The sequence below is a fragment of the Macrobrachium nipponense genome, chromosome 10 (assembly GCF_015104395.2).
Source record: "Macrobrachium nipponense isolate FS-2020 chromosome 10, ASM1510439v2, whole genome shotgun sequence".
In the NCBI taxonomy this organism is placed as follows: domain Eukaryota; kingdom Metazoa; phylum Arthropoda; class Malacostraca; order Decapoda; family Palaemonidae; genus Macrobrachium; species Macrobrachium nipponense.
Genome location: NC_087204.1, coordinates 74,977,665 through 75,005,050, shown reverse-complemented (window position 1 = coordinate 75,005,050; position 27,386 = coordinate 74,977,665). Strand labels below are relative to the sequence as shown.

Here is a 27,386-nt window from a genome sequence, read left to right as displayed (position 1 = left end):
TTTACAGGACTTCATTTATATTTCTTTCTTAATAAAACAAATAGGCAATTTAAAACTGAAATATGAAGCATGGTTAATACTCAATTTCAAAATACAGTACATACAGTACTATAAGCAAATCATTCACAAGAAAACAATGATTAAATTTTGTCAAAACATATACGTACACAGTTCTTTAAAGGACTGCCATAATTTAGGGACAATGGAAATAACAGCTACGATAGAAGGAATTTTCACCTTAAAAGACTAAATGCTAAAAGTTATCCATTAACTGTCAGAAAAAACCATAAACAATTTCTTTATTAGTACTTGATCCTGTGCTCTGATGTTAAGCTGCTGAGTCTCAATTGCCCTGAATTTTCTGGCTACTACAGAAAATGATAAGTTTTGTCATGAAACTTTGTCAAAATGTAAACCATTGAGAAGTACTTGAAATTTCACTCTTCAAATTCCTTTCAAGGTATCTAAATTCATTGATTGTTTGTTTGTTTGTATAGTGCTTTTACGTTGCATGGAACCAGTGGTTATTCAGCAAAGGGACCAACGGCTTTATGTGACTTCCGAACCATGTCGAGAGTGAACTTCTATCACCAGAAATACACATCTCTCACTCCACAATGGAATGGCCGAGAATCGAACCCGCAACCATGGAGGTGGGACGCCAATACCATACCAACCACGCCACTGAGGCGCTTCTAAATTCATAAGCCTTAGCTAGTCTTGATATCATTATTAACCACTTCATAATCCTTTTCACCATCTCCTTTCATTCTGTTCTGCATGCCTTCCCAGTCCAATTATGGCAGAACCTGTTTTGTCTCGTGGTGATTGTTCAAATGCTGCTATTATTTATCTGGGCTGGTCAGTTTTCTAGACTCAAAACACAAATAATTTTATAGTACTCAAATTGTCTGTTAAATAGCCATTCTAGCTCAGCTCCCTTGACTGACACTTATTTAAAACATCAAGACATCTATTCTCTGCCAAAAATTACCTTTGTTAGAGTTTCATTCATTAGATGTACATACTACCATTTTTGAAAGTGCTCTCCATTAGTCCTTTGAATAACAACCTGTACCCAGTGCTTGCATTCAGTCATCAAACCTGTTCTAAGTTGTATATGCTCTTTCTCCATGGTGATTTCTGTGCCTCGCTACTAATCTTAATCATGGTCCTTATCTACTATTTTTCTGACAGACTGTCCTTCTTACCTCTCAACACATCCTCAAACCATCTCAGACTTAAGGCCTCCATCAGGTTTTTAAACACTGGATAACTCTTTTGATGGATAACTCATCTTTCAAAAACTTCCTCTCTCTCAGAATACTATCATTTAGCAAATTTCTCAAACAGTAATATTTTTCATTGTATTTGATTTTAATAAACAGATTTATTGAGGGTACTGTACTAGGTTAAAAATTAAAATACTGGTGTCATAACCTAGTGTGCTTCACTGATGTCATAAACTAGCTTTGTCAAAACACGAACTTCAATGGGAAGCCTTAGTAAAGTTTACACAGATAAACCTAACAGGTAAATAAGTTCCTCGTTGGACAAGTCAGTTACATGCTCAACTACCGATCTAAGGGTCCGGGGGTCGATTCGCAGCTCTGCCAACAAGGAATCAGGAGAATTAATTTCTGGCGATAGAAATTAATTTCTTGATGTGGTTCGGATCCCACAATAAGCTGTAGGTCTTGTTGATGAGTAACCAATTGGTTACTCATCAACAAGAGGCCAGCCCTAGGTGAGCTGTTAACCAGTTCATTGATCTGGTTAAACTAAGATATACTTTTGTGGCTGGTATAAATAGTCATCAGACTTCTAACCTTTAGGTAGCTTAGGTTAGTTTTAATAATAAGCAGTTCACAAGAAATGAATGCTGAAAATAAAATAAAATATACAGTGCATACAGTACCTATTTACAACTAAGCTAATCTGTCCAGACAGCTTCAAGACAATCATCTTCTACCAGTCATCTTTCCATAAGTACTGGTTTTTGTAACCCAAAATGACAATTTGTCCAAAATTGCATTTTTCCTAACTATACAAACCTGAGGTCCTTTTACAATAGGAAGGTACTAGCGGCAGCTGGATAGGTCGTAAGCTTTCGAACAAGGGGTTCGGTAGTTAACTGCTTGTCCGACAGGCGCGCGCGCGCGACTGGGAGATAAACAAATCACTTTTGCTTTTGGCCCAAGCAAAAACTGCAGAGTGAGGGGTGGCATGAGGTGGGGCTATGTGTAAAAGGACCTCAGGTTTGTATAGTTAGGAAAAATGCAATTTTGGACAAATTGTCATTTGTTCCGACACGGCATACAAACCTTCGGTCCTTTTACAATAGGAAGACTCACTTCTTGGTGGGAGGAATCTGAGTCTTTTGTGAACAGACTGGTGTTCGCCCAACCTTGGAAGCCTCCCTGGTCGAAAGAGCGAGGGAGGGATCCAAGCCTCTGTCCGATTGATCGGGGTGTGAACCGCAGGATCAATGGTCAGGACCTCGGACCGAGTACTAAAGAGAGAAGGCAAGCGTATCTCTTCGTACCAGCAATGTAAGAAATTGTTCCTGTACAGGAGCAAATATAAAGTCATGGGTTTGACTCTTGTAGGCATCCACTTCCCCCCCTTGTAGAAGGAAGTGGTGGATATTCTGCTCCTATCCCTAGTGAAAGGGATAGGATGGGGCTCTGTCATATAGCTCACCTGCATCTCGTCCTCATCCAGCGTAGTGACGACCGTGGCCCTCTGCCCACAGGTAGAGGAGGAGGAAAAGACGGGAAGAGGGAGCCAGTCACTCACTCATTCACACATCCATCCACACAGTCACACCAGGACTCGATGCTGTTTCAGCCTGCGAGGGTCTGGGTTAGCTACACAACTTGTTGAGCAGCCACCACGGGTACCCAAGGAAAAGGTATCCAAGGACCTGTGGGCAATATCCCGAGGTATAGAAGGACGTAAAGGAAGGTAGTCTGGTTAGACCAGACCCCTGCCTTCAGGACCTGCGCCACGGAGAAGTTCTTACGAAACGCCAACGAGGGGCCAATACTTCTGACTTCGTGAGCTCTCGGACGGGACGTACGGATGTCGTCACTACCATCAGCTTCATACGCCCTCCTGATGACCTCACGCAGCCAGAATGAAAGAGTGTTCTTGGATAACTTCTTTCTTGGTGACCCCGGTGCTAACGAAGAGGCGTCGACACTCAGCCCAGCCCTGAGGTGTCGAGTTCTCTTCAGATAGCGCCGTAGCGCCCACAGGACAAAGCAGCATCTCATCCGCATCATTATCGGTGAAGTCCATTAGGGAGGGAATCGTGAATGACTCGAACCTGTCGTCAGGGATCGACGGTTTCTGAGTCTTCGCAACGAAGTTCGGGACGAAATCGAGCGTCCAGGATCCCCATCCCCTGGAGTGTCGTACATCATAGGAAAGACCATGAAGTTCCCCTACTCTCTTCGCCGATGCCAGGGCCAGCAAGAAGAGGGTCTTGAGGGTCAGATCCCTGTCTGACAGACTCTCGGAGTGGCTCTGAACGGCGTTCGAGTCAGGACTCCTAAGTACGAGAGTCACATCCCACGCAGGGGGCCTGGGGGGCCTGAGTTCCCTGGGTGGGCAAAGACCTTTCGAAGGCTCCTCATAAGCAAGGAGATCTGCGAACGAGTTCGAGATGTCCAATCCCCTCAGTTTTCAGGACGAGCGCCAAGGCGGCTCTGTATCCTTTGACTGTGGGGACTGAGAGGGAGCTTCTCTCGGTGAAGAAAAACGAGGAAATCCGCTACCTGCTGAAGAGTGGCTCTGAGAGGAGATAGACCCCATCTACGACACCAACCACAGAAGATGGCCCACTTCCCTGGTACACCGCTGCAGAGGACTGACGGACGTTTCCAGCCATCTCTGTTGCTGCGCTACGAGAAAAGCCTCTCGTTCGCAAGAGATGGTGGATAACAGCCAGCCGTAAGAAGACGTAGGGACTGGACTGCTCGGTGGTACCGCTCGACGTGTGGCTGGGCGAGAAGGTTGTGCCAAGGGGGAATCTCTCTCGTTCTCCTCGAGAAGAGCCAGCAGGTCCGGATACCAAATGGCCTGTGGCATTTGGGAGCCACCAGGATCATCCTGAGATTCGGGTGACCAGTGCTCGACTGATCACCTTGCGAATCAGGCTGAACGGGGGAAAGGCATAGACGAAGAGGTTGTCCCACGGGTGTTGAAGAGCGTCCTCTGCAGCTGCCCAGGGTCCGGCACGGCCGAGAAGAACACCTGGAGCTTCCTGTTGTGCCGGGTGGCGAACAGATCCACGACTGGTCGCCCCCACAGGTCGAAGAGCCTTTCCGCCACGTCCTGGGTGTAGAGACCATTCGGTCCCTATCACCTGATCCCGACGGCTGAGCGTGTCTGCTACTAAACTTCCTCTTCCCTGGAATGTAGCGTGCCGACAGCTCTATTGAGTGTGCCTACGGCCCACTCGTGCACCTGCCGAGTCAACTGGTACAACGGGAGAGACACTAGGCCCCCCTGTTTGTTGACGTAGGCCACCACCGTGGTGTTGTCGCACATCAACACCACTGAGTGTCCCATCAAGCGGTCCTGGAACTCTTGGAGAGCGAGGAACGCTGCCTTGAGTTCCAGTACATTGATGTGAAGGTGCTTGTCGTTCTCGTCCCACACCTCCTGAAGTCAGCAACTCCTCCAGGTGTGCGCCCCATCCCTCGGTCGATGCGTCTGAGAACAGCTGCATGTCCGGGGGGGGGAGTGCGCAGAGGCACTCCTCTTAAGAGGTTCCTGTCGTCCAGCCACCAGGCTAGGTCCTGCCTCACCTCCTGTGTCAGTGACACTGGAAAGAAAGCTGGGGGATCCGTCGCCTGTGACCAACTCTCCTTTAGTCTCCACTGAAGAGACCGCAGGGTGAAGACGCCGTGAGGGACTAACTTCTCGAGTGACGACAGGTGTCCGATCACGACTTGCCATCGCTTGAGCTACCATGTTCCTGCCGAGACAGGAACTGGTTGGCTGCCTCCCTGAATCTGCTGATCCGCGAGTCTGCGGGGAAGACTCGCCCTGCTACCGTGTCGATCAGCATGCCCAGGTACTTCATCCTCTGCTTGGCTCGAGATCGGACTTTTCGAAGTTCACAACGATCCCAGATCGCGAAAGAACTCGAGCAGTCGATCCCTGTCCTGTAGCAACTGCGAGCGGAAGCTCGCCAGGACTAACCAATCGTCGAGATACCTCATCAGACGTATCCCGTGCGAATGGGCCCAAGCAGACACCAGAGTGAACACTCGCGTGAACACCTGTGGGGCGGTTGAGAGACCGAAGCAAAGTGCCCTGAACTGGTACACAGTCCCGTCGAGGATGAAGCGGAGGTACTTTCTGGAGGACTGATGAATGGGTATTTGGAAATACGCATCCTTCAAGTCCACTGAAAGCATGAAATCGTTCTCCCTGATGGAGTCGAGCACTGAGCGTGCCGTCTCCATCGTGAACCGGGTCTGGCGGAAACAAACCGGTTCAGGGAGAGAGATCTATCACCGGGGCGCCAGCCTCCGTAGACTTTTCCACCAGGAAGAGTCGGACTTTGTAAAAGCCCGGTGACTGATCCGTGACGATTTCTACAGCTCTCTTGCCAGCATGGTCTTGATCTCCTGTCTCAATGCTACGTCCTTCGATGACCCTGGAACGTACGACTGCTGTTGGACCGGGTTGGAGATGAGGGGGGGGGTGCCGAGATTCGAAGGGTAATAGATATCCCTCCCGAGGACATCTACAATCCAGTCTCGGCGCCGTAGCGCTGCCAAGTTGCCCAATGGCTGGCCAGGCACCCCCCCCACTTCCGGCAGCAGGTGAGGGGGAACGCCGTCCCTAGCGTTTCCCCCCTTTCTTCGACTTCTTCCCAGCAGCCTCCCACGGGAGGAGGAGGGCTGGGAGGAGGGCTGGTTACGGCTCCCCTTGGTAGAAGTCGAATGAAGACAGTCTTTCCCCGGGGCTTCGACGCAGCTACCGTCTTAAGCCACCGAGGAAGCGCTAGCCGAGCTCTTAGAACTTGGCCGCAGTCCCAGGCTGCCCAGAAGCCTTCGAGACTGCCTGGTGAACCAGACGTCACTGTCGTCAGTGCGCCATCTGTCCACCGCAGCGTCCACCATCTCTCCTGGGAAGAGAGACGTGGAACTCCGTAAAGGTCCGTTGCGAAGTCCCAACGCCGCTTCACGCCCGGCCGCCCTGGAAACCCGAGTAAGGACAGCGTCCCTTCGTCGGAGAACCAGGTTGGCCCACAGGTTCACCGTCTGGTGGGCAAGGAAGGAGATGGCTCTTCCTCCAGACTGGCAAAGTCTCCTGAAGGCCGAGTCATCTTCGGGGAGAGGAAATTCCCCCGGAGTTGGCTGCGACCTTAGATACTGTTGAGGGACCACAGATCTAGCCAGGAGACGGCCTGGAAAGCTGCCATGGCGGTAGATTCCAGGCCGAGTGCCTCTTGCTGCGAGAACCACAGGTTTCTCCGGACAGGAGCTGCTGCAGAGACACACCCGGAGTCAGCCTGGCTAACTCCGGGTTCACCTGTTTGGGCGGCATCGGGTCTTCGGATGCACGTAAAAACGCCGCTGTCGCAGCAGAGGAGGTGGAAGCAGCTTGCTCGACCTGCCAGACTTGAGCGAACCGTCTTGTCGGAGACAAGCGATTCAACCTGGTCCAGCACTGATGTCCGCAAAGCTCAGAACGCGGCAAACCCACCGTCGGTCTGGGGTTCCCCCTCTTCGGGCCCCAGAACGACTCGAGCCGGGACGTGGGCTCGGATGGTGGGAGCGGCTTATCCTTCCCCGAGGTCGTTGTGCTGACGAATCAGCGCAATAACCTCGGCAAAGTTCCTCTGGATCTCAGGAGTGACTGCGTCCTGCGGAGTCGGACCGTCCAGTCCCTCAAACAGGAGCATCTCCCGAGACCCTCCTCCCTCAAGGGGAGGAACAGCGACAGACCCCTCTCGGTCTCCTCCAAGCACCTGTGCGTACGACCTGGCTGGCCCGAGAAAACCGTGCCTGGTACGTACGACGACGTGGTGGGATCCTGAGGGCGCACCCCTCACGATCACTCCTCAATACCTCGCCCCTCCCGGTGTAACCCGAGGAGGTTGAAGGTATGGGAGAGGCAGACCTGACGCTCCCTACTCGCTCGCTGGCAGAACCAGCGGGCTTGGAAGACTGCAGGCGATCGCCAACCCGCTGGTGGCGATCGAGCTGCAGACCTAGTCGAGCCGTCTCGCTGTGGAGAACGGCTGGACCGAGACAGCGGCCCCGGTCTCGTGTGTCAGAGAGCTGGTGCTGGTCGCCGTACCCGATCGCTCTCTGTGAGAGTGACGGTCAGGCGACCGGCGAGCTCCACTGTCACGGTGAGATCGGTGCGTATCCTCACGGTGCGTCAGTTCGCTGGTACCACCCCCGCCGTGGCTGGTGCCGGCGAACGGGGGGACCCCTTCCCAGCCTCAGCCCGTGGCCGGTCATGGACCGTCACGTCCCCCCGCCCGGGTAGCCAGCTGCTCGCCGCGAGCGCGAGCGCTGGTCTGGTGAGAGTCGCGTGAGCGGCTGTCACCAGTCTTCCGCTCCGTGCCGTGAACCTGACGCTGAGCGGACTCAGAGGTTCTGGTTCTTGGCTGTACGGCGCTGTTAGGCGACCGTAACACTCGGTACCTCTCGCGAACGAGAGGCCGAGACGGACCCTGCTGCTGTGGGCCGAACCACTGACAGCAGGTGAGGAAGTGCCGGTGTTAGCCGGCACTCCTCTGGTCCCCGTAGTCTTCTTCCTTGCGGAAGAAGAGACGGGTCCTGCCCCGAAGGAGCAGGGTGACCAGCGGAAGAACCCCCGTCTCACCAGAGCGAGACGGGCCCTTAGAAGTTCCCGAAGGAGACTTCTTAGGGGGGGGGGAGGCGACCTTCTTCTTCTTGGCGGCGGGGGAGCCTTAGAAGAAGAAGGGGAAGAGGCGGCAGACGACGACGACGACGAAGAAGACGATGAAGACGACGACGACACCTTCCTCCTCTTCTTCTTCTTCTTCGTCAACCTCCTCAGACCGACGTCAGATCTGTCATCCAGAGCGGAGCCGGGGCTGCTGTTGCCGAAGCAACAGGGCCCGGACGCACCTGTCCGAACAGATCAGCATCGGAGCAGCGGCGCCAGGAACAGGAACAACATCAGCAGGTGCAGGCATCACAGGAACGGCAGAAGAGACAGCAGGAGCAGGTACAGGAACGGCAGCAGTGGTCAACGTCAGTCCGTGGACAGCAGCTGGGCAGGTACGGCAGGTACGGCAGACTGTGTAAGCGGTCCAGATGGGCGGACCAGCGGCACAGACATCCTAGGTACCGGTGGGAGGTTCCACCCAGGGGCGAGCTCTTCGGGTGGCACACGAAGTCCGGTCTGCGGCAGCACGGCAAACCCAGGTGGCGGCATCACACTCCCCCGAGGTTACGGCGACTCCGGCCCCTGCACCGATTGTAGTGGGTGTCACAGAGACCGCGTGCGGGGTGTACACCAGGTGAGGAGGTGAAGCGTAGCCGGGTGTTGGTAAGGGTCGTGGTGGTGGTCGTGACCGTAGCATGGGTGACCGCCACGGAGCCAGCGAGATGGTAGAGCAGCCCCTGGACACTCGGCACGCCCTGCAGCCCCAACGATGCCCACACCTGTCCGAGGTCATCCTTCGCGGCAACCGCACCTGAGGAGGCAAAAGTCGGGTGATTAGGGGGATCCTCTACCCGTTCGCGCGAAGACGAACGGATAGAGGACCAGAGTACAACTCGACGTCAGGGTATCTAGCGCCCTCCTCCACACTCGACAAGTCAGGAGAGGAGAAGGACCTAGAAACCCCCCCCGAAGGGGAAGGCGCGATACGTGGAAGTTGAGTTGCGGGCGGCAGGAAAGAGAAACGAAGTGTCCGTCACCAAAGGAGTCGCGGGAGAGCTTTCCGACGACTCCTTTGCAGGCCTTCGCTTCTTCCTGCCCTCATACAAAGTCCACTGCGCCTCCGACCAATTATTGCAAACATCACATGGCTCGGTCTCGGGTGCATTCGCGCCCCGACACCGAGCACACAAAATATGAGGTCTATCTCCAGGAAAGAGCGGAACTTCCCGCATTTACGCCCTTCGGTACCCGGGCATAGTCTCCGTGGGGTAGCGAGGCGAGGAGATTCCATCATTAATCAAAACACTTCAATATTATGAAAAGAGAGAAATGATTGTACTTACAATGAATTCTTTCATACACAAACACAACCATATCTCAAGAAAGCAAACGACGAGAAGCGGGGCAGAGAGCGTCGAACACACGTCCACTCGCTGTGAGGCCGAAAGCAAAAGTGGTTTGTTTATCTCCCAGTCGCGCGCGCGCGCCTGTCGGACAAGCAGTTAACTACCGAACCCCTTGTTCGAAAGCTTACGACCTATCCAGCTGCCGCTAGTACCTTCCTATTGTAAAAGGACCGAAGGTTTGTATGCCGTGTCGGAACAAGTTAATTTTCAGTACTAGGTACAATGCTTTAGTCATAACATATTTTCTCTGCCTATCCCTGCAGTGCCAGTAGCCTTGGTCAAGAGGCGCTCACTTCCCCGACTTCCCATTCTATAGAGGATAGGCTATATGTTACTTTTAAACCTATAATTAGACATAATGTAAATGCTAGATGTACCAAGTAAGAGGTCAAATTTAAGCCATTCTTCTATTATACCAGTAAAGTGGTATTTTTACTTCACCTGTTAATCATGACTGCTGTGCATCAGATATGATAACCTAGGTATGTCTCATACGATGACTTCCATGTCTTTTAGCAATAAAGTTCTTTGTTGCAATTTTGTTTAAAACATCCTTTTGACCTAATGTAATCAGAAATGTGTCCTTTGGTATTTCTACAGAAGCAGTCCGCACGGACTGCAAGGAACGTAACTGTGGATACGACATCCACTAGGGATTGGGGGCCGTCCAATGTATTTTGCCGTGTTTAATACTGGCCCCTGGGGGGTTAATTACAGTCGTCCGAATAAATATACTTAAAATTCTTGTTCAGTAGGTAAAACTGCATAGAAAAACTGCAACTGCCATAGTCTAGGCTGCCGCGGATAAATAGCCTAGATTTACCTGTCCTTTCATTGGAAAATTTTGTATTTTGGTTAGGGATAGGTAAATTCTGAATTTTGAGCCATAGGCATCTTATTCTACGTTTTCATGAAAATTTAATGGACATGCATCTCGGTGGCAAATTTTTCGTTAACAAACTGCAACACAAGCCCAAACATAATGGGAAACCACAATAGGAAATTACAAACTAAGAATACCCTAAATGTCCTCAAAAGAATGGCAAATCCCCCTCCCCAATTCACTTAGATATGGGGTACCTAATACCATAGATTGGCCAAGGTTAGCGGCCAGGATTGCCATCCCCGTCCCCCAAGCCAGGTAGAATGCAATAGCCTTGTTTGGTTAGGTTACATACATAGGAGTACCTAGCCTAATAAGTAGCAAATTCACTCTTTGTTCTCCCCTACCCAAAATACCTTGGTTTCCAACTTTAGAGTAGGTAGTGGTTATTTATTAATTCTAATTTAATAAAAGACAATAAGCGAAATCGAAGTTAAATATCAAGCGCATAAGGGGCTAGGTAATCCAAATACTACAGATTACCCGGTTACCCTTGTGACCCTGCCTATCCTACAGCACCCCAGACCTATGGAAGCTTTACTCAAGTACTCCAGATGTCGATTACCAAATGATTTTTTGAAGTTCCCGGGTTTAGAATTTCGCAATTAACTCTTATATCTGTTGTACTGTGATAGAGGTAACCCAGCGATGTTGACAAATTGTCAAAACAAAATTTGTAAGACACGTAACCTAGGTATATAGTAATGCGTAGACTCGACTTCATAATAGCTACATTATACGAACCTCAATGTAGGGGACCATGATTCTCGATTTCTCGTCCAGACTACGGGGTGGTGTCTGTCTCTAATGTACAATGTACAGAAGTCACTTAGCAACAGAACTAGGTCACTCAGCCTCTTTAGTGCCGGTATACTGTTGCAGGTTACAGCAGCGAATAATGGACTTGCGTACTACCCTACGGACGACTAGAACAGGGGTCCTCTAGTTGCAAAGTGTTCGGGTCACACTCCGTTCACGTGAATCTTGACAAAATTCAACAGAAACCCGTTCAACCTCCAAGGTCGGGAACGAGTCTGTAACTCTGTAACTGTGTAGTCGCCGTAGCCTCTTATCTCAGCGCTTAATCTCATGGCTCCGCCTCTTTCAATGCACGAGAATACAACATTCTTTCGCTAATTATACGTCGTTTGTGAGATGTTTGCATAATGAAAACCAGGCAGCTTATGCGATGACCACATCCTACTCTCTCTCTCTCTCTCTCTCTCTCTCTCTCTCTCTCTCTCATCTCTCTCTCTCTCTTCTCTCTCTCTCTCTCTCTCTCTCTCTATCTCTCTCTCTCTCTCTCTCTCTCTCTACTCTCTCTCTCTCTCTCTCTCTCTCTCTCTCTCTCTCTCATGGTTAATAAAACTGAATAATTGAACTTATCCAAGTAAAGTAATGCATAGATAAATAAGCAGTTCGTCAGTATGTATTGGTTCTCTCTCTCTCTCTCTCTCTCTCACACACATCGTTAATAAAATTGAATAATTGAACTTATCCAAGTAAAGTAATGCATAGATAAATAAGCAGTTCGTCAGTATGTATTGGTACTGTACCTACGAGTCACGAGAGAGAGAGAGAGAGAGAGAGAGAGAGAGAGAGAGAAAGTAATGCATAGTTAAATAAGGCAGTTCGTCCCTTCAGTATGTATTGGTACTGTACCTACGACTCACGAGAGAGAGAGAGAGAGAGAGAGAGAGAGACGGGGGGTGGGGGTTGATTGACATTAAAGTCTTGGCAACAATCTATGACAAGAGAAGGCGGGGGCGTAATATTATTTCAAATAATTAGCAATTTGGCATGTCTCAGAAAGTGTCATGATTGATGTTTACAAACGACCATGAAGCTTGGATAGCAATGACTTTAATTGCAATGATGCCAATTAGGCATCTCTTTCTTCTCTAGGGTGGGTGGGCCTTATCCGTCCTCTCCCTTTCACATCGTTAATGTTAGGGTCAATACTCAATAACCTCATGCTTAACCTTCCTCTTTCTGTCAGATTTGGCCAGAATGCATCTTGATCCATCTATGTGCGCATCAGGATCTAGCTCCACATTCTTCTGGATATAGATCCATCTTAGATATGGATCCTTTTCCGGATCCATCCAAGATGTCTCCTTATATGGATCCATCCTAGATATGAGTATTTATCTGGATTCATCACAGATATGAATCTCGACCAAGCTCAATCCTATGAATGCTTCGGGAGCATATCCACAAGAGATTATGTAATTTACTCTAAATCTTCTTCTTCCCGGCTTTTTTTATATGGGGTCGCCGTTATGAATAAGTGGTCTACCATCGATTTCTGTCCTGTGCATCGTTCTCGTTAATACTTTTCCATAACATATCTTCCCCTACACAATCACGCCGTCTCTTTCATGGTCTTCCCTTCTTCCTTGTACCCCGCAATTCCATTTCCATCGTATGTCTTCCAACATGATGTTCCACTCTTCGTAACAGGTGTGCATACCATCGAAGCTTTCCCTCCTGTATTTTCTTTGATATTTCAACTTCCTTTGTCAATCCTCTTATATACCCATTTATTTTTATCTTCCCTTGTTACTCCCGACATCCATCTCAACATTCTCATTTCTGCTACATCCATCTTCTCTGTTTCCTCATACTTTCTGTTTCTGTTCCATATAACATTGCTGGTCTGACCACCGTCCTATGAAACTTTCCCTTCAATTCCAGAGGAACCTTCTTGTCACAGAAGACCCCTGATGCAGACCTCCAGTTAGTTATTCCACCCTGCCTAAATTCGATGTCTCACCTCTTGGTCCATGCTTCCACTATCCTTTAATATGGACCCCAAGTACTTGAATTTCTGTACTGTTTATTTCTTCCGCCCAATCTTATGCTATTTCCACCATCCCCAGTAATGCTGCAACACAATTATTCGTTTTTTTTTATCTGCTTATCTCATTCCTCTCTTCTTGCTGCTCCCCACCTCTCCATCCTCCCTCCTTTCTGTACACAACACAAAGTCATCTGCGTATAACATGCACCATGGCACTGCTTCTCTAACATCCTTGGTCATTGCATCCATCATGATGTTGAAGATGAATGGTCTAAGTGCCGACTTCTGGTGTAATCCAACTCCTATCTCAAATCAATCTCTCCCTCCAACACTGCTTCTCACCAGTGCTGCCAATTAAATTTTTCAGTTTTTCCCAGGACCTCAGTGAAAATTCCCCCAGATTCAACTGAGATCCCTCAGATTGTAATAAAACTAACATTTAGTTAAATGAAGTATGTTTTAATCGTTTAGGCCTACATATCAATGGTTAATCCAAGTGCTATTCCTGCTCTTCTTCTGCCTCTAAATTCATTGTTATATTATTTTCTTTCATACGTTTAATGTACTTGGCACTTGTTATTCCCCTTTCTACATCACTAATTAATGCCTTGCTTGGTTCTCAATTAGTACAGACTGAATTGTTTTTCGTGATTGATTGTTAGGCCAAAATTCTATCATCTACTGTTTGTGCTTTTAATGAATTAGTTTATCTAGTTTTAATGTTGTTAACTTGTGAAAATATGCGCTCTACACACGCTGTGGAATGTGGTAAACACGATAGAATCACAGGTTGGACGCGTTCGATACTCGTTTCGACTGCATTCATTTCCTAAATAGTATGTACCATTCTTCGTTGAGAATTTTATATTTAGATTATTTAACATCCATTTCAAAACTGTAGGTTATCTCTTAAAAATAACGTAATTTAAGCGATATATTCATCTTATTGCTTAATTCCCCCAGATTATCAACAATTTTTGCCAAATTCCCCCATTCCCCAAGACGATCCCTAGTTTCCCCAGATCTGCGGGAATTCCCCCAGGTTTGGCAGTACTGCTTCTCACTCTAATATACACATTCCTGTACATCTGAATAATTCTGACATACTTTTCCTTCTCCCTCAAACATCTCCATATTTCTTGCCTTGGCACACTGTCATAGGCCTTTTCAAGTTGTATGAACACCAGATGTAGATCTCGTTGTTTTTCTCTGAATTTCTCCATGAGCTGCCTTTTGCAAAATATTCCACCTAACTGTTCCTTCCCTATTCTCACTTCCTCTCTCAGACTGCCATCTATTATTTTTCCAAAATCTTCAACGTGTGAGACTATAGTTCGGTACCTCTATATAATAACTGCAGTCCTAGACATCACCTTTACCTTTAAATATAGCTATCAATATGCTTTCCCGCCATTCTTCTGGTATCTTTTCCTGTTCAAATATTTTCACCGTAAGATCATACAAGATGTTTACCCTTCCTCTCCTAAGGCTTTCCAAACTTCGACTGGGATTAAGTCAGGTCCTGTTGCCTTTCCATTCCTCATTCTTTTTAAGGCTAGTATTACTTCATCCCTAGAGATCCCCATTATCATTCCCATGTTTACTTGTCCATCCTCTCTTACAAGTCTCATTTTTTTTTTGGGTTTTTTTTTTTTTTTTCATTCAGGAGTTGCTCGAAATACTCTTTCTATCCTTTCAGGATGTCTTCTTCCTTTTTTATGACCGTAACATTTCTATCTTTCATTTGCTTAATATGGGTGATGCCTTTCGTTCTTTTGATAGTTTGAGCATCTTACTCAACCCTTCCTTAGTTTCCAGTTCATTATAAACCTCTTCATATGCCCTTTCCTTAGCTTGAGCCACCACCCTTTTTACTTCTTTGTTTCTTTCTCTGTCCTCCTACAGCTGTGACTCTTCAAATCTCTTCTTTGCCTCCCTTTTACCCTTCACTACTTCCCCACCTCCTTCCCCCCTCCTCCTCCCCCCAACCACCAGCTCGCCTTTTCCTCCATAACTATTCCAGAATGTTTCCCCATAATATCCCTTTCCATTTGATTTCATCGTAACTCACTGAATGCATTATGCCTCCACCATTCTCCCACATCTTCTATGGCCAGACCAACCTCTCCCCAGCACTCTTCTCCTGAACTCTGTCTTCTTATCATTATCTCTCCCTAACAATTTATACCTCTTGATTTTCTTTACCCCCATTCGTTTTCGTTTTTCTTTCTCTTTTCATCTTCAAATCCATACAAAGGAGCATATGTTGGGGGCCACGGGGTCACTTGGGATAACTTTACAATTCCTAACTAGATCTACTTCTGTTTTAATGAATTATCTCTCTCTCTCTCTCTCTCTCTCTCTCCTCTCTCTCTCTTCTCTCTCTCTCTCTCTCTCCAGGTGATTGGGGGGTGGAGGGGGTACTAGTTATTCTCGCCCTTTTTGTCACTTCAGTACCCTGTAAGTTTTAAATTTTCGACCTTTACCCCCAGCTGACCTGACACGAAAATATACAATGGCTATACAGTATGAAATATCACTGCGAAAGGTAGGTTGTTTTGTCTAGTTTCTATCTTAACGACTTTGTAATATTTTTAATGATTACCATCATAGTCAAAATCTCTCTCTCTCTCTCTCTCTCTCTCTCTCTCTCTCTCTCTCTCCTCTCTCTCTCTCTCTCTCTGCGATGCTTTATGAGAAATTTTATCCTCCATTTAAGTGCCGATTGGAAATCCTCTTGTTTCATATTCCTCATAACATCAGGTCAGCAGCATTAACAGAAATCTTGAAATACTTTCAATTCTTTTTATTTATTTTTACAATAGACAATATAGTAAGCATAAGACTTCTCACCAATGTTTATTGCAATTACTGTAACAATACACAAGAACGTCAATAGGATTTAATATCAAAATATACTCTATCAGCATTTAAATAGGTGGCCACCCATACGCTTATTTACACGCGTAGTTATATAAATAAAGGTGATGCCACGGAGGAAAGTGAAAATAAGATATTTCGGTCGTAACGACCCATTACTAAAGGCAAGACTTTAGTAAAGGGTCGTTAAGGCCTAAAGATCTCAGGCAGTTCTCGTTTTTCACTTTCCTCCGTGGGATTACTTTTATTTATACAATAGCATCACGTCTCATGTTTCGTGATCAAGTTATTCACGTGATGTGTGTGTGTGTGTGTGTGTGTAAGCAACAGAGATAACAGAAGTTAACGAAGAGCTTTAGCAGAAGAAGAAAGTCAACCTCTGCAGGCTCCGGAATAGGCCTTAGTCAGCGCAGGATTTTCTGTGCAAACGGCATACTGAAGATGGCAAGGGTTGAGGTACGTCTTTCCATCGTCCCCACACATGTAGTCCTCTTTGTTACTGCACCAGTCGGGGCAGTACACTATTTTGTCTCCTGCAACATAAAAACAAGATGCTATGAGTAGGTACAATTTGCAGATACTCTCTTGGTACAAAGTAAAATTAGCCATGAACTTGTTTCAAGAGCTTTCACGAGATAGGACACAGATAAAATTTTATGATATGATTATATTGCGCTAAATACCTTATTACTGTTATTATTATTATTACGTTTATCGATCACTAGCAATGTTCTTCCGACACAAGACATAAAATGCTTGGTTTTGCGGGCTATAGCCTTTAGGAAATTGAACACGCTTATGATTATTTATACTAATGTAATACAAATGGAGAAGACATCATTAGCAAGCAAAACATAACTAAAAGTAGACCAGCTATATTCATGCATCGAGAGAGAGAGAGAGAGAGAGAGAGAGAGAGAGAGAGAGAGAGAGAGAGAGAGAGAGAGGAGGGGGAGTGAGGAGGAGGACATTTAGGGCGCCCTCATATACGTACTTGTATATGACTGTATTTACTGGCAGCAGTATATTGGCTGATGAGACTCGCCGAGTTAACATCATGGTAATTATGCTTAGTAAGCTTCACATTGTTTACAGCAACTTCAGTGAAGACCACGCAACAGCTTTCAATTACTGTTAATTAAAAACAAATGGAGTTGGGAAATAGATTCTGACATAACGGGTTTTGCATTTTGGTGCTGGTGATATTTGTAACTTTAGACGTTCTCTTAACGTTCATTGATGATGCCGTGACCAGGTTATTCAAAGTATGAGAGAATTATTGAATGATTTGTTCAGAGAATGAAAAAAAGATTGCATCAATCAGTTGTTTTTTTAATTTATTTAAATAAACATTCCTTATATTACGCAAAATTAAAATAAACATTCCTTATATTATGCAAACCATTTATACTTTAATTACCTAGGAAAAGGCCACTTGTCCGGCGGGACTAGATTTATTGTAGGCCGCCATGAGCTTCCAGATAAAAAGAAAAATACTGGGAGCCATAAATCGAAAATTGGATCAACATGAAACCCAACGTTACGTGAAAGTTACAAAAATCTATTATAAATCTTAATGTACAGAAATTTCGTTTGACAATTTTAACATTAACAAATGTGCCGTTGGATTTATTTGTCAAATGAAGACTAACAGATGCAGGTTAATTGTTTCAGGAAAGGGCAAAATTCCACATTCAGGGGTTCTTAATCTGAGGTTCATGAACCTCCGGGGGTTTGGAGGCTTCCAAAAGGTATTTCTGTTGAGTGTCACAATATGGATTGCGTAACCACGTCAGAAACATTTTATATATTAGTTATTTATATCCGTTAAAGCTGACTTTTATTATGAACTGGGTTTTAAGATTTCAAATATTCTATGTTCATTGTCAGTCTATGAAGCTACGAGTTGATGGTCTGATAATTTAATAAACATTCAATTCGTAGGAAATAAGACCAACATTAATAGAATCTTATAAATGATCACGATCTAGATATATATGTATGCTAACGGAGACTTGGCTAAAAATAAACGAAATGACGCCAGGGACTCACAAGTTTTACCATGTATTGAGATAAAACAAAAAAGGTGGTGGAGTGGGAATCTTTGTTAAAAAAAATTGTACAAAGTATCCATAATGAACCAAAATGTGTTCAATGCATTTTAATATATCAACACTAAAATTACACATATAAATAAACATACAAATGATAACAGTTTACAAACCACCAAGCACAAGCAAGAGAGCATTCCTAGATCAAAACAGTGACTTCCTAAACTTGTTATCTGATAACAAAAATTATAGTGATTTGTGGTGACTTAAACCTGCGTTTAGAAAATAATGATGACAATTATGTTAAAGAATTTATAGTTACTTGAAAGCCACGATCTTGTAAATGTTGCGAGGAAACCGACATCATTATTGGACCCACGGTCCAGATCTGTCTGTCTGGACCGTGATTGGACCATACCATCGACTTATTAATGCTAAACAAAAAGCGCCTCAGTGGCGTGATCGGTATTGTCTTGGCCGGCCACCTCTGTGGCCGCGAGTTCAATTCTCGGGCATTCCATTGAGGGGTCAGATATGTGTATTTCTGGTGATAGAAGTCCACTCTCGACGAGGTTCGAAGTCACTTAAAGCCGTTGGTCCCGTTGCTAATGAATAACCACTGGTTCCATGCAACGTAAAATCACCATACACACAAACAAAAACAATGACATTGTGAGTGACAAATTGAGCCTGGATGCGTGATATCGCCAATACATAAACTATTACTAACAGAAACAAAACCAACATTAAAGCAGATAAATTTCTTGTTGAGAGCATAAAGAGAATAAGAGAAACAAGCCAGGAGTGCAAGTGTAATTTGACAGGTGACCAGGCATGAGTAAGTTATTTTACAAACTACAGCAAAAGTATATTAGCATCAAACTACAACGATAAATGTCCAGAAGTGACAAGGCAAATAATAGTTAAAGAAAATACCAAATGGTTTAACAGTGAATTATTTGAAGCTAAGAAAAAGAATATAAAAATGGAAGATCTACTGAAAAGAAAAAAATTAAGAAGAAATTAAAATTGGTCACTGTATAAAGCAGCCAGAAATCAGTACAACGACTTGATTATGAAAACCAAGAAAATATATTACAATTGAATATTTAGTGAAGAGAGAAATTATGAAAAATCCACTATAATTTAGCTGGAATATTAGGACTCAAGAAAGAAAAAGTTCTACCTGATGTAAATAGTGACCTCAAGAACCTGGCTGATAAATTTGTGAACTACTTTGAAGAAAAAACTGAAAAAATCTATTATAGTTTAGAATAGAGTTCCATTCTGATCTCCCCGTGATCATAATGAGTAGCAGCAAATTCAGTAAGTTTGAAGAACTGAACATAAATGACTTCGAAAAAACAAAAAACCGCGAGAAAAGCATAAAACACCTACTGTGGAAATTACCCGTTTCTCATAAGCGACTTGAAAGGGGCAAAAAACTTTAATCAGTTGTGGGAGCTATATTTTGACATTGTCCAAATGAGTTTAGCACCTTCCAAAACAGTGAAAAGCTTGCTTGTGTAAAGCTGGATTAAAAAGGAAAAGGTGATAAAGAAAATCATAGCTTCCATAGGCCAATATCGAACCTATCATACTTCTCAAAACTTACAGAAACGGTAGTTCACGAACAAACATGGAAGCACGTGAAATATGATAAAAATTATGGCAAGTGGAAAATGTGGTATTCTGGTTATGCTCGACCTAAGTGCAGCATTTGACACAGTTGACCATATCTGCTGCTTAAAGACCTGAGAGCAGCAGCCATTGAAGATGATGTACTCAAATGGTACAAAAGCTACTCAGAAAACAGGAAGGTTACAGTGGTTATAAGAAATGTGAAATCAGAAATGAAAGGCCTAACTAGACGAGCGCCTCAAGTCAGCGTCATGGATCCACTGCTAGTTGGCATTTACACAACTGAATTATCTAGAATCCTAGACAAGCACAAAGTTAGTAATAAAGTGTATGCTGATGATACTCGGTTCTATTTTCCTCTTAAAATGGTAGAAGATGCCATTAGTAAAATTGATGCAATAATGAAAGATATAAAAATGGATGTCGCCGAAGAAATTAAAACTCAATGAAGATAAAACTGAGTGTGTGCCATTTGGATCTGATAGTGCACTATGAAAATATGAACACTTCAAAAGAAAAACTATTGGCTCGTCATCCGTAAACACTGTAGCGGCCGTGAGAAACTTAGGAGTATCAATTGACAATAAAATATCGATGAAAATCATATATTGCATATTGTAAAAAACTGAAACTATCAAATTAGAAATATTGCATTTATCAGAAAATATTTAAACGAAGATACTTTGAAAACAGTAATTTGTAACCAAATACTTTCGAGGATTGACAACTGCAACGTTATATACTATACGGTGACCGTAGTATGGTACGTCTTCCTAACTACCTACAGAGAAAATTGCAAGGAGTACAGAATAGAGCCGCCAGGTTATTAAGAGGATTACGTTACCGTGTCAGAATAACCCCGGCACTCATCGAGCTACATTGGCTCCCAGTAATAGCAAGAATAGAATACAAAATACTTCATACAGTCTAAAACACTAAAATATCGGGAACCCACATATTTAAGAAACTGAATAAGTTTCTTTAGCCCTGAAATGAATATTATGATCACATATGCAAGTGAAGCATTTAGGCTAGTTGAACCTAGAACAAATTGTAGGTCATGTGAGAGAGAGCATTTGAGCATTGAACACCAAGACTATGCAACAAAATACCGCCTGAAGTGAAGTTCATACAAGAAGACAGCAAATTTAAAAAAGAACCCGACTCTCCTATTTTTCAGAGCTACGATACTGATGAAAAAACACTAAAAGACAATTATTATGAAATATATAAGAAGCAACTTATTTAGAAAACGTACAAGGGCCCGCCAGAGAAGGGATCATAACTGTAAAGGGCTGTACATAATACTACTAAACAATGAACAAATGAATAACTCCGGAAGCTTATTTTTACAACAGTTCCAACTCAGTTTTTCTTAATAATAATTATGTATTTGTGTTTTAATGTGTTCTGAATGTTTATGATATTAATACATAAGGGAAAAAAATTAAAGCGCACAAGAAAATACATAACTACTTAAGAAAAACGGAGTTGGAACTGTTGTAAAAATTCACCACAATATCAATTTACTTTAACGTTTGAATCTAATAAAAAGTTCATTGGTTTTATATATGGTATCATTTGATATATACTACTTACAATTATGGCTGAACCAGGTATCCCTGTTCACTACATATAATCCCTCAATATTCTGTAACAAAACCGCAATGAAGAAAAAAGGGTAACCTTTTCATTATAAAGTGCACAGTGCATCATGGATATCTAATTTGCTCACCATCATAATCATGTAGGATAGACTCTTCTACATCTTTGTGGACTGATTCCCCAGCAGCCAATTCTATTCCTCCCGTCATACCTGTCAAACCTGCATGGGGTGCTCCTCCTCCTCCTCCTCCTCTCCTCCTCCTCCTCCTCCTCCTCCTCCTCCTCCTCCTCCTCCTCCTCCTCCTCCTCCTCCTCCTCCTCCTCCGAGGATCTTTGGTGAGCAGCATTGGGTTCATCAGGTTTGCCGCCTCCTGCCAACTTCTTACTTTTCTTGGCTTCCAGTAAGGCAGTATTGGGATTCGCTGAATCCCATGCCTTTATTATTATTATTATTATTATTATTATTATTATTATTATTATTATTATTATTATTATTATTATTATTAACGTCTTCGTGCTCAGCGTAGATGACATCCTTAAACTTTTCGTATTTATCAACTAAGAAAAGACTCTTCTTGGGAATAATTGGATTTTCTTTGGCGTTTTTACTCATTACTATAGATACGTATTACAAACAACAACTGCAAACAAATCCCCTACCTCGTTCAAGGTCTCGATCCCCAGCGTATCGTATGGAAGGAATAATAGGTACCACTAAAGTCAGGAAATTGCTAACTAGCCGGCAACTATTGGGCAAGGTTGTTAACAAGGTTTTATGAATACAAATTTAGTGGGCTTCTACGTAGAGTTACTAAGGATTTAGCAGCCGGCTAAGCCTTAACTGGCCAACTAAATTTGTAACGTTTTATGAATTTTGGCCAAGCTGATCTCTAGCGCAACGATAAAGCTTGTTACAATATCAACTAGAGATTTTTTTTTTTCCCCTCTAGAAGCGAGAGGCAACATTTAGCTCAACTGTCCCACATTTACCCGGTCCTGAGACTATCAGGAGGGTGAGAGAGAGCATAAACTTGCACGGCAGGTTTGAGGAAAGGTTCAGGACACCTGAAACTGGTATTTTCATCTCTATGTTCTACAAAAGTCGCAGTTATAAAACTTGACTCACCCGGCATTGAGCACTCCCTCAGACACCCGTAAGGGCAGCATTTTTGGTGCCCTAAGCATTCGTCATCCGAGTTGCAGTTGTACTCACTCCTCATACATAGGCCTATGATTCCCGTTGTGTTGGGGCATTTCCCTGGCTTGTCTGGGGGAAAAGAGAAGATATAAATCATCATCCGCAACCACTTCAAGTTTAAAAGAAAATGCTCCCGTAGCTCGAGTAACGTAATCCTGAACTCTCTCTCTCTCTCTCTCTCTCTCTCTCTCTCTCTCTCTCTCTCTCTCTCTCTATATATATATATATATATATAGATATATATATATATTATAGTATATAATTAATACATACATAATAATATACACACACACACACACACACACACATATATATATATATATATATATATATTATATATATATATATATATATATGAGGTAAAGTTTTAAAGTGAAAGGCACAACTGAGCTATTGAAAGAAATATCTATTATTAGTCAAACATACTTGTGTTAAAAATTTTATGTAGATAGGTATGGATATTATATATATATATATATATATATATATATATATATATATATATATATTGTGTGTGTGTGTGTGTGTGTGTTTCTGTATTCTAAGACCTCCCAAATACTTACAAAACAAGTCCTGGGTCTGAGGGCGACACGATACCAGCGAAGTGATGAATAAAAGACACGATATGCCGAAAACTGCTACCGACCTAAAAACGAATCCTTGTCGCTTTGACCCCATGTCTGTTTTTTCGTTACCTGAAATCCATTTTAGATATGTCAGTTGTTGGTGAAATATTTGAATTGGTTCTATAGTGAATGAAAATTTTGTACTAAATGAAGCGGTTTCCCAACTTTTTGCTTTGGCACTTTGTCGTCAAAGTTGCCACCAAGTTAAAAAAAAAAAAAAAAAATTGTTTGATTTAAACATTTAGTCGTCAAACTTGCCACTAAGTTTTTAAAAAATTATTTAAACATTTAGCCGTCAAACTTGCCACCAAGTTTTTAAACTTTTTGTGTTATTTAAACATTTAGTCGTCAAACTTGCCACTAAGTTTAAAAAAAAATATTTAAACATTTAGTCGTCAAACTTGCCACCAAGTTTTAAAAAAAATGTGTTTTATTTAAACATTTAGTTGTCAGACTTGGCGCCAAGTTTTCAAACTTTTTGTTTGATTTAAACATTCAGTTGTCAAACTTGCCACCAAGTAGGATGTGATCAATTATCCCACCAGAATTGATTACTTCTTGGAATGTAGGCGCCAACGTGCTTGGGTAAGGCTTCCTCTAAAAGGAAAACGGGAGTTGCTTTGGTGAAAAGAGGAGGATAAAGTTTTACAAACCTTGAGATGAGCAACTTGGAGGAAAGTGAAATGGAAGACAAATTTCAGGAAATTAAAATCGATGTCGGATGTCTTCCGCGGGGAAAATAAAAAATAAGTAAGGGCATGATTTTTCAACAGGTAACCTTCAAATGTTTTTTCATAATTCCTAATGTAATTCCTATCTTACAAAATTGTTACTTTGTTTGGAACTTAATTTAGATATCAGTCACAAGACTTAGGCATCAGATATTCACTCACTCACAGTCTTGAGCCTCACTGCCACTCGTTACCTCCCGCAACAGTAACTTACTTCTATGCAGAGGCCAGTGGGGCGGGTATCCTGTGCCCTTATCTAACTCATTACCGACGTAACCTAAAAAGAGAAGGAGGTAAAGGATAAAAAAAAAAAGTGTGGCTCAACCTCGAAAGAAGCGTTAGGACCTGGCTTATGAATGATGGAAGGTTATGTCAATCAGCAAAAAGTAGCAGCAGCTAAAGAAGTGCGTTTTTTTTTTTTTTTTTTTTGTAAGAGCAAGATTTCTTACTGACGCATGACTAAAACTATCATAATCCAACCGCGACAATAAGACACTTGTTCGCAGCGATTTTAAACTGGAAGACACCTCAGGAAGAAAAAATACTTACAGAAGGATCATCATCATTATTCAAGACGTACAAACACATCCTTAATTAATGAAAGAACCTGTAGCAAACCACCAGGATGTAGAATATACTGGTGTGAAACAAGCGACGGGAGACCGTCAAACTCCGCCAAGGCTGATCATTTCACCCGTCTATTAATAGGTCCGTTTTACAAAATATTTCATTCCTATTTTTCTCGGAGGCCAATCACTCGTCGGCAGCCAAGTGGCAAACCTTCGGTCAAACGTTCGCAAAAATTCCCATAAAATATTGTACGTAAATACCAACGAAAGGACAATAGAACCGAAATAATCTCCGTTGTACTGTATGGTTGCTCTTTTCTAGTATTTAAATATTCATTTTCAATTGAATTTTAGACCATATGTAGTGCCTCTCTTTCTGTTGTTTTCACTGCTTGGCATATATACATTTATGGACGTGGCGTTGATGACCTTAATAACTGTGATGTTAGTTTATAAAGTAAAATCAAACAATCATTTAGGAACAGAGTAATTGCTAAGAAAAATAGCTATGCTTAAGAATGAAACGTTACGTGTTTTCTTTTCTCGGGAAATTTACCTTTAACTTGTCAGTTCATGAGAGAGAGAGAGAGAGAGAGAGATTAAGAGAGAGAGAGAGAGAGAGGAGAGACGAGAGAGAGAGAGAGGAGAGAGAGAGAGAGAGAGAGAGAGAGGCGAAGTTTACTTCCACCGAAAGATGGCACTTAAAGATTTTCATTAGTTTTGCATTCATTCGCATAGTTGTTGATCACCTTCATGCTCATAGTTTAAAGAAAAAAATCCGTCTCCTTTATTTATAAGGCATGCCGCGCGTCTTTTTAAATCAATTTTCATTCCTTTTGTTCTTGCGGGAATTCTGTCACTTGCTTTGCGGTTTCTTGAATTCAAGGCTATCCACTTTCGAACCTGCTAGCACACTATGGCAGTTAACATATATATATATATATATATATATATATATATATATATATATATATATAATATATATATGTGTGTGTGTGTGTGTGTGTGTGTGTGTGTAATATGATATATATATATTATATATATATATTATATATATATATGTATATAAATATATATATATCTATATATATATATATATATATATATAAGTATATATATTATGGTTATATAAAAGTTTGGACAAACATTAAATATGACCACACCAGAAACTTCATCAACTAAAGAAGCAAGCCAGATAAAAAAAAAAAAAAAAAAAAAAAAAAAAAACTGCCCAAACAACATACCAGTGTTGTGCACTTTTGAAGGTCAGAATCCCTCATAAGTCTTCCACTCATACTGGATTTCCTCCTTCACCTCCCAACCTTCCTGCCTTTCAAGACTCGTGCACCATCATAGAAATCCCCGTTGGGGGGATTGTGCTGTCAGTGCACCTCATGCGGTGCACTGTTCTCTGCAGCGTGCCCTCTACCACTAGCTGCAACCCCTTTCGTTCCTTCTGCTGTACCTCCTTTCATATTCTCTTTCCTTCCATCTTACTTTGTCCACCCTCTCCTAACAATTGCGTTATAGTGCAACTGCTTTGAGGTTTTCCTCCTGTTACACCTATCAACCCTTTTACTGTCAGTTTCCATTTCAGCGCTGAGTGGCCTCATAGGTCCCAGTGCTTTGCCTTTGGCCTAAATTCCATATTCAATTCAATTCAACCATTACAGAAATCTGCAGCCAGCTCTCGGTCTCTGGCTTCAAAGAAATAAAGGGAACATAGCGATAAAGTGAATGTTTATTTTTTCCGACCTCTAAATTTCATTTTTTTTCCATTCCGTACCCCTCCCGCCCACCCCCATATCTCTCTCTCTCTCTTTCTCTCTAAAACATTGATTGTATCTTTTATCTTGAAAAATTTCAGCCACGTACTGCACAATCTTTTGAATAAGTGCACTATACACACACGTGTATATATCCTATATATATATATAATTATAATATATATATCTATATATATTAATATAGATATATATATATATATATAAATATATATATATATCGTTATATATATATATTATATATTATACAATACATACATACATACTACATACATATATATTATTGTATATAATATATTATAATATAAATTATATTCTATATATATATATATATATAGTATACACATACACACACAACACCACACCCACAAACACCGACACACACGCACACACACACGAGTCTACGTGCGTGTATATTGACGCAACTTTGAAAAGCTCAACGTTATCATTACTACAGAACACCGAAGCTAGAGTATTATAAAATCACATATACAAAAGGAATTCCATCGGTACAATTATTTCATAAGACTTTACGGGTAACGCTTCATTATGTGGTTATTCATTAAAATTCGAAGGTCATAATGCCATATTTATGTATATGTTATATATATGTTAATGTATATATATATAATAATATATATATATATCTATATATATATACATATATATATATATATATATATATATATATATATATATATATATATATATATATATATATATATAAACACCACGCAGTGACCCAAGTATGGGCGTTTGAAAACCTGAAAGGCAACTGCAGGAAGGAATGAAGCTTCTGATGAAATCAATTTGTGTACAAGCATTCAATAATCAGATATCACAAGCAAGAACTTGCAATGCGTTGACTAAATGTTTCAGGTTGTTTAGAAATATACCTAGCTTACTAATCCACGGAGACACCACGAAGCAAAGCTTCTCTACACTGGGTTCGCCTGAGTTAAATCCAGGTGAAAATAAAACTGACGCTATCCGGATGTACTTATTGGAAGACAAGCCTGAAAATGTTGCCATTTAGTGCATTACTGAGCGTCGATGTTATCAACAATGCATCTCCTTTTTCGAAAATATTACGATTTAAGAAAAAGACATATCATCTGACTTATTTATTTTTCATTTTTAATAAAGCATAGTCGGTATATTATAGAATCGTGTCTTAAAATATTGATCAATATATGCTTGTTCCATACCTTGGTTACCTTGCAAGTCGTGAGTAGGAACGTTTCCACTTTCCAGCTCGGCTAAGAGTCGCGTTCAGTGTGTAGGCGTTTGGGGCAGCAGTACGTCATTTTTTGTAGTAA

General features: G+C 42.6%; 2 protein-coding genes across 2 annotated transcripts in view; both read right to left on the bottom strand.

Moving 5' to 3' along the window:
- The window catches only part of LOC135223701 (hypoxanthine-guanine phosphoribosyltransferase-like), a 47,394-nt gene extending 36,043 nt beyond the window's left edge, over positions 1–11,351 (bottom strand). The window contains exon 1 of the mRNA XM_064262422.1: positions 10,924–11,351. Within this exon, the coding sequence (XP_064118492.1) occupies positions 10,924–10,941 (18 nt within the window). The 5' untranslated portion in view covers positions 10,942–11,351. The remainder of the gene's footprint in view (positions 1–10,923) is intronic.
- A 4,421-nt stretch (positions 11,352–15,772) lies between these two features.
- Positions 15,773–27,062, bottom strand: LOC135223700 (WAP four-disulfide core domain protein 2-like). The gene is made up of 5 exons (XM_064262421.1): positions 26,964–27,062; positions 23,929–23,991; positions 22,921–23,052; positions 22,286–22,426; positions 15,773–16,395 (listed from the first exon to the last, which is right to left on the bottom strand). Exons 3-5 carry the CDS (start codon positions 23,033–23,035, stop codon positions 16,235–16,237), a joined length of 417 nt encoding a protein of 138 aa, XP_064118491.1. The 5' UTR covers positions 23,036–23,052; positions 23,929–23,991; positions 26,964–27,062; the 3' UTR covers positions 15,773–16,234.
- Between the last annotated feature and the right edge of the window lie 324 nt (positions 27,063–27,386).

Excerpts from the sequence above, each read along its gene's own strand:
- LOC135223700 (XM_064262421.1), bottom strand. The coding sequence starts at position 23,035 with ATGGGGTCAAAGCGACAAGGATTCGTTTTTAGGTCGGTAGCAGTTTTC. Across the intron at positions 22,427-22,920 it reads TCAGACCCAGGACTTGTTTT|ACAAGCCAGGGAAATGCCCC; the intron begins GTAAGTATTTGG and ends CTTTTCCCCCAG. Across the intron at positions 16,396-22,285 it reads GAGGGAGTGCTCAATGCCGG|GAGACAAAATAGTGTACTGC; the intron begins GTGAGTCAAGTT and ends TTTATGTTGCAG.